Raw genomic sequence first — 12,888 nt, 5'->3', positions numbered from 1 at the left:
CGTAAACAACCCTGAGTACAACAACTTTAAATATACTTGTTCAATATGGGTACATAAACAAATTAGATGATATGATCAGAACTTATTTCAGAATCATCCTGCTTCAATCAAGAATAAAATAAGTTCTTAAACAACAAGGACCTATTGTAGAGCACAGGGAACTATATTCACTTACTTGTAATGAGCTGCAATAGAAAAGAATCTGAAAAAATATGTATATGTGTGTGTGTGTGTGTATGTATATATATATATAACTGAATCACTTCACTGTACACCTGAAACTAACACTGTAAATCTACTACACTTTGATAAAAAAAAATAAGAAAATAAATAAATAAATATGTTCTAAATTTGGTGGAAAATTAAGCTTTTGTTTCCTTTATTAACTCTATTTTCTCCTACCTTTGGACAATTTGAAAGCAATGATGTGCTGGATGATCAAGTATTATTTATTTTAAATAACTGAAAAACAATCATTTAAAAAATTCAATTCCAAACTACCTACCCCTTCTTGTTTAGTGAAGAGATTAAGGCAATCACTCAAAGCTTCACAAGTTTCTCTAGAAGCTTCAGAGACAACTTCAGCCTTCTGAAGAAATGATGGAAGCATTTCTATAAATAAAAAAAATAAACAAAATGAGCGGATTTTAAGTAATCTTAAACGAAGACCATAAACATATTTTTACATCTACTAATATCATGTTTTCTTCTAGCTGCCTTAAGAAAGCATACAGTACCTTCCTTGGGCATCATTATTAAGCATCTATTGTATGCAGGGCACATAAATTAGTACATAAAAAGGACAAAGCCTTGACCTAGAAAAGGCTACATCCTAAAAGAGCCAGGACTAAAAAGAAAAGGTTTACAGGAATAAGTAATAAAATGTTTAAGGAAAGCAGCTGTCAAGAAGGACTGATATCACCACTTAAAAAATATTAACATTTCCTTCCATGATATATTCTATACTAGATAAATAATTTTATTCAAAGGCAAAGTGCTAAAAAGAGACAACAATAACTGTAGTTGACATGATGGCCAATGTACCTAGAGGCGGCATTAACTCAACTTTCTCTGCTTCTTATTTGGATAAATGTTTGGCATAAATAGGTCTCTCAGTCACAAAAATACGTCCCTGTTGAGGTCTAGTGTCTTTCAATGTATGTTTAAGTTAGGAAAATAAATGATACTATCAGTATCTTCCATGGACCCCTAAAGAAAATCTTAATCCACTTTATTTAAAAAAAAAAAAAGAAGAAGAAGTAACAGAATGTTGGCAAGAGAAAGCTGCAAAATGCACACACATCACTTAAAAAATCAAGTGAAAGGTCATGTCCCATCCAGATTAATGTGAGAAAAATGTACTTAGTTGAAATAATCTGTGATTTTATTGATTATACATTAGGATCCTTTAAATTGGTCCCTTCCATCAAATAAAAATCAGTAACATTAAGCTTTTTATGAAAAAAACAAATGGAGAAAGACAATCAAATCTGTAGCCTCCTCTGTATTTTAAATAATCTTGATTTACTTAAACACTGTTCTTAAAACATAACAAGGTCAACAAGCAAGAGGAATCAAATAAATCCAAATGTCAGTAATTTGTAATTATTAGGCCCTAAAACAGTGGGTCCCACCAAGAAACAAAAATTTTCAAACGGGAAAGGAAAAGAATAAAGTCTACAGAGAACATATGACAAATTATCTAGCCATTATTTCTACATGATAAAATTGTATTATGCTGCTGTTCTTTTTTAAATTTTCCAAATTTTTTATTTGAATGTGATTTATTTTAGCAAAGACATGTCCTTTTCTTGGAAAACTTCAATTCTCAAAACTCATAAGGCAAAAGTGGGCAACAAAAGGAAAAGGTCAGAGTAAACGAACATATGAACAATCTTTCATTAATATCTGGACATAAAGAACAAATGACATTTTCTCATATTTTTCATCTTAGGGAATACAGTTTCCCAGTGTTAGGGATCCTTAATAACACCCAAATAATTGAAAGCTATGATATTCTAAAATAAACTTGACTTCATTTTTTCTTTTTGAATCTTTGTTACACATTGTGAGGATTTATTCTGTACTTAGTTGCTAAATAGCAAAAGAGAGTACCATATGCTGGATGCCATATGACTTAAACAGTACCTCAGCAGATGCCTTACACAGAGCTGCAGCCCGGGGACCGCAAGGACATTCACAAGAAAAAACAGACACAGCCGCTGCCTTCCATCGACTATCGGGGTAATCTAGTCATTTTACACTTTCATAGCACAGAGGATAGGAGATGGAAGCACAGCCATTCATGGATGTGTTTCTTTTATTAAACGCCATCACATGCTAAACCATCTCCAATTCTGTCTCTGTTTTAGATATTTCACACTTAAGATACATGTTGATGAGCATAAATATTAAATGGCAAAATAAATTTTTAGGAGCACAAGTTTTTAAAACAAAACTGATGCTGCAAGCTTTCCAAAGATATTCCAAGAAATATATGTTAAGACAAATTGTTATAAGAATCCATTACTAAGAGAGTGTCAAATTATTCTGTCCAAAACAGAGTCAAAAGTTACCTAACTTCTCAGACAATCCAATGTTCAAACAAGATTTTGGAATGAATATTAACTTGCACAATGGGATGGTGTAAGAAGTATGGACTTTGGCAGATACTCTGGTGCAGTGCAGCTGATCAGGGCCAGTCAGTTCACACCGGCATGTTTCTTATACAGTGACGTCTACATACAGTTACATAAAAAAAACTGCTAAGCTTCTAGAAAAGTTATCACCTGGGAATCACTGTAAATATGTTTTAGCCAATTAATATTTGGAAGCTACACTGTAATAAATAAATGCAAAAAGAATCAGGCACTAAATTTTGAAGAAAAAAGTTATTTTTTATACTAAAAATATTGTTGAGCTCAGGAAAGATGCTGGAAGATATGTGAAAAGCTTAACTTTAGAGACATGTATAAAAAGCTCACAATCTGTCGTTTTCATGATAAACACTGTAAAATTTTTAATTGGGTAAGTTTTAAACCTAGTGGGGAAGTACTTGTTTCTTATTAACAAACTAAACCCTAATACAGAAAACCTCCATTGTGCTAATACAGAAACAGTCCATACTCCTTAGACTAACAGTTTAAGTTGCTTCATAAACAGTTTCGGTCAGAATCTTTTCCTGGAAATATTTGTTTTCCTAGAAATATTATTCTAGTTTACTGCTCTGAAGCCTTTGTTAAACATGTTCCCTCTTCCATGAATACTGGAAATCATAATTATTCATATTCAGAAGTTTCCCCATTTAACCAAAACATTCTTCCCCTCCAAGGCCAAGTTCAAATGCCATACTCCCCAAGAAGCCTGCCTTAATCATCACTGTGGGATATGACCTCTCCTATTGGACTCCAAAAGCAGCCACGTTCCCTGTAACAGAGAACATAATCACTGAACGTGTGCTGAACCTCTGCTGTCCTCTGTCAACTCCGATCCTCCTTACCCCCAAAATGCCCTGCACTGAACTTTGTACAAAGACCCAAATATTAAAAGAATAAAGAAAATATTTGATACCATTGGCTTGCATAAAAAACCCACATGGTTTTGGATTATTTAATTTCACATCGGAAGAATTATTGTATTTTAGTTTTAAAAGATTATATTTTCATTTCTATGACTACAGGTTGGCTAGTTACAGTAGATTGATAGATCATTTAAAACTGTTTTCTTATTTGAGGTACAAGAAAATATATTTTGCCTGTTTTTCAACATTTACTCAAATATTTCTATCACTGGGGACAAAATATTTAAAAAAAACTGGATGAATGGCATTTTGTTTCCTTACCCAAGTCCTTCTGGGAACAGTGCTGCCTTAAATGTTTTTTTCTTTTTAAAGTAAACACAGTGGAGAGAATAAACATTCCCCCAAACTAATGATAAAGCCGAAGGTCAGAGGAAATAAAAAATCTTCAAAATAAGACAATTTCTCTTTTGCGGTTAAAAAAAAGTGCAATGCATCTGACTATGTAATTGAGAGACACGACTAACCTGCATGAGAAGCGGTATTTTTAAAACAGATTCACACACAATTGGAATTAGATAGATGTCTCGAGGAAATCTGTACTCTCTCCTCAAAGTGGAGGAAAATATCTGCACATAAAAATCAACTGTTCTTCTAAAACCTACTCCATGAAGCTGTCACTTGGGGAAAAAAAAATCAAGATTGGTAACATTATATAAGTGTAAGAATATAAATTTATCTATTTCTTACTCAAATTAAGATGACTAGCTTTTCAAACAGTCACCCTCAAAACCAGGACCACTGACAATTCTATGTATATATCTACGTCTGCATTACCTACGCTAGATGCAACGGGAAGTATAAAATATATAGTTCAAAACAGCAAGTGTTAAATGAATTAAAGCATGAGTTAAATAAGAATAAAAAAGATAATATCAGGGATATTATAAAATGTAAATAGCAAAGTAATTGTGCATACATTAAAATGTTAAATATTTGGAGAAAAGAGCTACCATTATGGGATGGAGTAATCAAATGGAGTTTGGTAAAAGAAATGGGACTTGAGTCAGATCTTGAAGAATAAGTAGTTTCTTATTGCTAAATACAATGCCCAGTAAGACAAAAATATACTATCTGTAACTATATATTAGCACAGAAAATACTGGTCCTCAGAGGATGACAGCCTCAGAATTACAATCAATGATTAACTCGAGAGATGAGAAGATCTGCATGTACCTCGTACTGACTGGCTACCATGTAGTAGGCACTACGCTTGGTGCTGGAGATAAAAGCTTATGTAATGAACTGAGAAACAGCTTTTGTCCTATAAAACTTGCAGTCTAGCAAAGAAAATAGAAAATCAAATAATCACTATTGAATTAACAGTATTGATCAGAGGGAGTCTTTGGAATAGTAGGAGGGAAAGCATGTATTTGTTGGAAAAAAAGAAAATGAATTATGTTTTAAAATGTAGACACAAGAATACCAGTTCAGGAGACCTTTTGGGGTCAAAACAGGGAAGAAGCTAGCAGAGCTGTGTAATGTGTTCTGCATTTTTTTGCAAATAAGAGTGAAGGGAGGCAATGAGGAAGATAAAAGCTCCATCAAATGCTATAATTGGATTTGCATCACTCCTGATTGTCTAGTCCTGGCAACAGGCTCCTCACCTTAGGGTAATAATCTTCTGAGAAAAACCAATCAACAAAGTAAAGGATGGAGGTAATGACAGAGTCGCATGTAACCTGGGGGAGCTCCGCCTCCAAGAAGGTCAGGAGACCAGGGCTGGTAGGCGCTGTGCCCCAGTGAATAAGGTCAAGCCTGAGAGAATTTGATGTTTTCTCCTACAGACTTTGGATGAAATAAATGGAAGCAATAAATCACTTAGTTTCATAACCACTTTGTCTCATCTGACTCCACGATCTGGTTGCCTGAAAGGAAGCCTAGATCCAGGACAGAAGCTCCCTCTCCAGCGCCCTGGATCACAGGCCTGGGCTGTTGGGACTGTCGACTGTCGTGGCCTGTCTTCCTGCCCCTTCTAAGACCCAAGGAGGCTGGGTCTGCCCAGAGGGGAAACGGAAGCAGAAAAGAGTTGCATTAAAGAGGGTTAGTGCCACCACAGGGAAAGTGCAGGCTGATTTGGAAACACACAGTAAGAATGATACCCTAATTCGTGAAGTGTTCCACATTTTTGAAAGACAAATATCATATGATATCACTTATGTGGAATCTAAAAAAAAATGGTACAAGTGAACTTATTTACAAACTGGAAATAGACTCTCAGACGCAGAAACAAACTATGGTTACCAAGGAGAAAGGGGTGGGGGGAGGGATAAATTAGGATTTGGAGATTAACATATACACACTACTAAATATAAAATGAACAACAAGGACCTACTGTATAGCACAGGGAACTGTATTCAATATCTTATAATAACCTATAATGGAAAAGAATCTAAAAAAGAATATATATGTATATATATAACTGAATCACTTTGCTGTAACCTGAAATTAACATTGTAAATCAACTATACTTCAATCAAAAAAAGAAAAAAAAGAAAAAAGAATACCTAGGCAAGTGTTAGAGAAGCCAAGAAGTTTGTAGACGCTTCATTTAAATGATGAAAAGTTAGTGTTTCACACAATGGGAACAACATATGCTAAGAGCTGAGACATGAGAAAAGTTCAGTGCTGCTGAGCACGGAGTGAAAGGAAGGCAGAGGCGAGACTGCTGAAGTGAGGAGACATGGGTCAAAGTCAGTCAAGTTAAGAGTTCGATTATACCCTAAGGCACTGAAGGCTTCTGGTGAGGGTGTGACAAGACCCGATCTGTGTTTCAGAGGTACCTCTCCAACTACGCTGTGGGACAGTCCATGGAGGGAAATGGAGGAATACACAACTGGAGGCAGCACAGCCAGACAAGAAGTGCTGGCACCTACGGGCAGGACAGCAGTGGCCCACGTCAGCGTACTGATGGCAGATACGCAGAAGGAACAACATGACTCATGAGACACGGAATGTGCACCACAGTTAGGAGGTTAAGATGACTCCAAGGTTTCGGCTTGGAGAATTATGTGAACTGGTGATGTGTTCCCTGAGATAAAAACACCAGAAAGAACATGGGGACAAGAAAAGAGAAGGGAAAAAAACTGACAGGAAAAGTAAGAAGGATTTCTTTGTTGTGAGTTGGAAACCTTAGTCCTACTACATCCATCCCACTGTCCCCTTGAACTTCTGAACGGGAGACAATATGGATTTGAACACCACCTCATTTGCAGCAGCGAAGCGAATGTGATTGTCCTCAACAAATTCTATCTTTCACTGTAGATCTAGATACGAAAATCTATAAACTTTTCTAGTTCACAAATCAAAGGTTTAAGAATAAACACAGAATTCTTGATTTAGTCCAGACTCTCTATTGGCTAACAGGAGTCCTGGAGCCAGGCTGTTTAGGACCAAACCCTGACTCTGGTTTTTACCAGCTATGTGACCTTAGGCAAGTTACCTAAGCTCTCTGTGCCTCTGTTATTTAGAAAATGGACGTAATAGTTGTATGTACTACTTAAGGTTGTTATAAGGAATAAATGAGTTAATATACATAAAATACACAGAATAATGCACAAAAAATGTGCTTGCTATCACTCTAGATAATGTAACTTATGGAGTGATATATTTTACCTTAGAAAGCACATGGGACACTTGTGGTACCTGGCTAAGTTGATGGAGAAACATCCCTCAACCCCAACCCATAAGGATGCTGAATAAAGTAATAAGATAATACATAGCAGAGTTTGAAAGAACAAAATCCCAGATACGCTGGAAACCAACAGGAAAGTCAAGGTTGATGGAACAGGCACATGCTGGGGGGAGGGGCACGAGGTGGTGGTGGTCAAGCACAGGGATGTCAGAGGTCAGCAGGGACATAAAGCAGGGGACTGACTGTGGCCCCTTCACTCCCAAATGAGGGGGAGACCTGGCTCTGGTCTCACCAAGCAGAGCAAGGCCTTGTAAAGGGGTAGTAGCCCAGTGAAAGCAGAAATGGGAAAACTGCCCTTGGGCTCAGGGAAAGCAGTGAAGACCTGCCTAGAGGTCTGGGTGGGAATCATGACACAAATTCTCCACTAGTGCCACATCTGGCTATGAAATCCAACTCTAGAGCCGTTATCCTAGAACCAGAAAAACCTTTACGTCCTCAATGGAAACAGACACAAAACTACTGTGCAGGGACACCTTCATAATCCAGGAGGCAGAAGAAACAAGCTCTCAGTATAGGTAAAACCCACTGTGAAGGCAGCTATCCATTCCCAAGGGACAGTTAGCAAACAAAACAAAGAATTAGCTGCACAACCTGATATATAAGAACGTGCTGAAAAGGGCTTTGACTTTATACACTTTACATTAGAGATAAAATTAGAAACAGATGTAATGTGAAAGGACTTGCCTCTATGGAAATATTAAAACTTTATTATGATAAATCACAGAGAAAAAAATGTGACAATGAGTGTGTATATGTCCATGAATGACTGAAAAATTGTGCTGAACACTGGAATTTGACACAATACTGTAAAATGATTATGAATCAATAAAAAATGTAAAAAAATAAAAAAATAAAAAATAAATAAAACTTTAAAAACCACCACCTGGAACTTCTAGAATTATGAAAAAAAAAAGTCAACTAGGATTAGAAAGTCGAAGGATTAAACAGAAAAAATAGACCAAATTAAGAAAGAAACTGAAACTAGAAAATAGATCTGAGGAAATTACTCAGAATGTAATCCAGAAAAACAGAAATGGAGTGAGAAACTAAGAGGTGGGGGATAAAATAAGAAGGTTCAAAAAACACCCATGAGGAATTTCTGCAGAAAAGAATAAAAGAATGAAGCAGCAAACTTTGAAGAGGTAATGCAATGGACTTTTCACAATTGAAAAATAATGAGGTGAGGGTATATCTCAGTGGTAAAGCGCATGCTTAGCATGCATGAAGTCCTGGGTTCCATACCTCTATTAAGAAAATAATTAAATAGATAACCTATTACCTCTCCTCCCCCCAACAAAAATCCTATGGTAATAAAGTGATGTGATCAAATATAAATGCACAATACAACATTATTTATAATGGTCAAAACCTGGCTACTACATAAGGATACACATAGGGTTGTCTAGAAGGAGAGACTGGCTACACTACCTTCAGGAAGTCTTTCAAAAGTTTTACAAGTTTGGGTGATTTTATTTGTTAATGCAACCAGACTTCTGGCAAAGATAAAATAGTAGAGATTTCAATACTGCATTCTTTGCACCCCTTGAATATGTTGCCAATGCCAGAAACATAAATTTGGCATTAATCCAGACAGAAATTAGGTTTAAGGTCCACTCATGAAAACAAAAGTAAGTATTTTAATAGAATACATTTTGGACCAAAGACAAGTGTTTGATCAAAAGTGTTTACGGGGGTTATGAGAGGAAAGAATTGTAAATAAAGTTGAAAAATCAGTGTGTGATCAGGCTATGAAAGTCCTTAAATGGCCAGGATAGAGTCTGCATTTTATTCTATAGTTTCAAGGACACTTAAAAAGATTCTCTCAACAACAAAAAAAAACTTATAAAAAGAAAAAGTAACTTTCTAAAATTAACCTGGCAGCAATAATGCAGTAATTTCACAGAATTTGAGTTGGAAGAGTTCCGTCAAGTCTTTCGATTCAACTCCCTTGAGAGATGGAATGCGGGGGTTCCCTGGAGGCAGGGAGATGAAAGGGCAGGCTGCCGCAGTGACCTGGGTTGCCACAGCACAACTGGATACAGGAAACGGAGTAAGAAGGATGCTGACTCTTAAAGTGCATGTTCATTCAGTCTTGTACTAAAATTAAAATGTAAGACAACTAACAATTTCAGCCACAAGATCTGGACTCTGTCCATAAACACTTCAGTTTTTCATCTTGAGAAGTCACTGGCAAACTACGTAGGCAGTCTGGAGCAGGATGTGTATCTATCAGCTTCCTTTAATAAAACACATGGTGCAGGATTATTCTGTACAATCCTTTGGCGTTAAGATCAGACTCAGCTACCTTCGAAACTCTTCAGTTCCATTCATGAAATCATCTCAACCCTATTTACTTAGCATTGACGTGTGTAGTTTTATATATCTACACCAGTCTTTCAGAAAATAATGTTTATAATTGTTTACGTATAAACCCATTGACTTTTTTATTTCCACTGACTTTTTTTTGTAGCTATATGAAATAGCGTTGTCAGATCAAAGTCAAATATATCCAAGTTTCCCAGATGGCACTGTCCAAAATAAAATCTCTCTTGTAGTACTGAGTATTATGCCTCTGAGAGCACAAATGATGCATGCCATCATTATGACGGACACAAGGGTCATACAGGTGATCTGAACCAAGAGATTTGACTTAATGTTTGAAAGAAAAAAACAACTTAATTTGGTTGTAGTTCTGACATCATTTCTTTCTTCTACCCAGGTTAAAGAAATTAACCTTTGTATTTCATCTCACTCTGTACAGTTTCTACATCTTTTAAATGTTGTTAGTATCTCTGTTTCATTTTGATGGTTCTTGGTGAAGATGGTATTTTAAAAGCCCACTGATGGTCTAGTTGCATAACTCCGAACATACTAAAAGCCACTAAATGGTACACTTCACATAGGTGAATTCTAGGCTTATGTGAATTATATCTAACGAAGCTGCTATTATTTTAAAAGTCTACTGAGGATGAATAGCACTAAGTAAAAAAAAATTCCAGTTTGCAATCAATAATCCAAAGGACTTGACCGCTATCCTTCACAAAGCTGTCGTCACTGATGTAAATAAATGTTTGCTGAACTGAAGCAAAGAGATGCCCAAGGTACACGTGGATAGATACAGAGCATTCATGATCAGTTTACTCTAATATTAACATTTCTTCAAATTCTCTGGGCACACAAACTAGATCATGATTAAAATAATCATAAAATCATAGACAACTAAATTGATTCAATTTTAGTGGAGTTATTTATAAACAGATCATAGCTGAAGTCTAAAGCGATAGTTTAATTTATAAAGTAATAAACAATTTTTTCTCAAAACCTAATTTTTGTATTGGATTTTTTTTTTCCTTTGATGGAAGCCGTGGAGATTGAACCCAGGACCTCTTGCACGCCAAGCATGCGATCTGTACTGAGCTAAACCCCCCACCCCTTGTATTGGATTTTATATTGGGATTTTGAATTTTCTATTGGATTGTATTTTGATTTTTGGAGTATTTAGTTAATTCTTAGTAAATTGATAACTAATGGAGAATGAAGGTATAAATAGCTACTCTTGGAAGGTAGATTAATAATTGGACAAGTTCACATATACAGAGAATGGCAGAAGGCCAAGATCTGGAAACTACCAACCCCTTCATTTTATAGATAAGGAAACTGAGGCTCAGAGAAATTAAATGTTCTGCTCAAAAGTAACAATCAACAAGCGGCAGAACAAGGATTCGAACCCAAGATAACTGAACTCAAAAATCCAAGTTCTTCCAGAATTCATGAACAAAATTCTCACTACACGGCCAAGATGAATTTACAGCCTCAAAAAGTTAACATTAACTCTGTTTTCCAAATACAATTCTGAATTTAAAACCAAATGTACAGTCTAACTAAAAAGTAGAAAGGGTCAACACCTAGGATAATGGGGGGGGGGGTGTCTGTTTTTACCTTTAGCCATGTCACACTCCTTAATCATTTTGAGAAAGTTGGAAATTTCCCTATCTAGTCTCTGTTGGCATGTCTGTGCTTTCTGGAAAAGAAAAAAAAGAAAACAAAGTTAAACTAATAAAGGATTTTTACAGTACAAATGCTTTTATGTTTCTATCAAAACTTTCAGTTCACAGGTTAATACACTGTAATAGTTGGGACATATTCCTAACAGAGATAAAGGTGAGAGAAATTTTGCTTAGAAATTGAACGTAACATTTAATCATGTACAAATTAATAAAAATAAGTTTTTCTAAATTCTAAATACATTGAACATGTCATGTAGATACCACACCACTGCATTAATTACTTCTAATAACTCACTACACAATATATACCTGAGATGTTAGATTTTTCTCATTTAGCACTTGTAGTGGGCTTGATTAAATTTGAGAAATTATAAAATGCATTCCTTAAGAATATATTTTAAAAATCGTTTGTTTTGGAAAAAAAAAATCCAGATGGTACTAACATTTGGAAAACGCAAGCTGATTTTCGTTCAGCAATCTGAGTGCACATAGCCCCCATGTAATTAGACCAATAAGAACATTTTTAGTAAGTAAAAGCTTATAAAAATAAGGTGAAGCGTTCTTCCTTGTAATTTGAAATTTCTACATATTTAGAGCCATAAAAAGCGAAACATAAATACAGAGTTTCATGATGTAAGTTGCATCCTATTTTAGTAGATTTGGAAGTCCAAGATGAAAAAAATCAGATAAGTCCATTATATTAACAATGTAGTTTTAAAGGTAGTTCTTTCTATTTACAATTTCCCTTTAAAGCAGATTAAGAAGCAAGAAAATCATCATTGTAAACTTGGTTTATGGTAATAAAAAATATTATGAGAACCTTCACCTTATTAATATTAAGCATCACATTGTTGTCGGTACAGTAATAATATTTAGCCTATGAACCTTCCCTACTTTGTACTGCTAATCTCAACTGGCTCAACACCAAACACTCCCCCTAAATCAGACCTATGTGCCAAGGTGACATAGGTAAGCACCTTTTTCACCTTATAAATTTTTCAATGCTTATGAAGCTCAGCTCAACCACAGCAGAATTATTCATGGTACCACATTAGTGACAGGCAATGCTCTCTTTAAAATCTACATTACTCTGTTTTGAGAGCTCTAACAACATAAAAATGCAATTCACATTTTCTTTTTTTTTGGAGAATACCCACATTATGCAATTTAAAACATCACACAAAGAGAAATGGTATGCTGGATGATTTTTTAAGACGTAGCCTGTGAATACACATTGAAGGCAGGAAAAAAAGTCGATCTGGGGGCTATTGAAAAGCCGCACTGCACAGCCAAATGTATCACTCATAATTTATTAATAGAAAATTGTCATTTTCACTCTATACATATTTAATACTCCTGCCCGTGTGCGCGCCAACGCTACTGTTTTCTCTTTTCCCTTCAGTGGTGAAAGTTAGCTGGGGGCACAAAAGTGGGCACAGGCTTCACTGCAGTCTGCGAGTGTGTAATCGACATGATATTCCTGTGGTTAATTAAAGACAAGAAACCCTTTCCACAGCATCGTCCCCCAGTACTTGAGTCACATTCATCTTCCCCTGGCTTATCAGACAGTTACTGAAAAAAGTTCCTCGGATCCACAATTCACTTGTTTT

At 35.7% G+C, this 12,888-nt stretch overlaps 1 protein-coding gene across 4 annotated transcripts in view; it reads right to left on the bottom strand.

Moving 5' to 3' along the window:
- Positions 1–12,888, bottom strand: part of OSBPL1A (oxysterol binding protein like 1A) — a 156,778-nt gene that overhangs the window by 91,821 nt on the left and 52,069 nt on the right. For all 4 annotated transcript variants that reach the window (XM_072949090.1, XM_072949091.1, XM_072949092.1 and 1 more), the window contains 2 exons: positions 11,211–11,292; positions 506–612 (listed from right to left, as the gene is read on the bottom strand). In XM_072949090.1, coding sequence (XP_072805191.1) covers positions 506–612; positions 11,211–11,292 — 189 coding nt within the window. The remainder of the gene's footprint in view (positions 1–505; positions 613–11,210; positions 11,293–12,888) is intronic.

This window comes from Vicugna pacos, chromosome 24 (assembly GCF_048564905.1).
Source record: "Vicugna pacos chromosome 24, VicPac4, whole genome shotgun sequence".
NCBI classification, from domain to species: Eukaryota; Metazoa; Chordata; class Mammalia; order Artiodactyla; family Camelidae; genus Vicugna; species Vicugna pacos.
The sequence above is the reverse complement of the archived record's forward strand: the minus strand, read 5'-3'. Positions and strand labels throughout refer to the sequence as shown.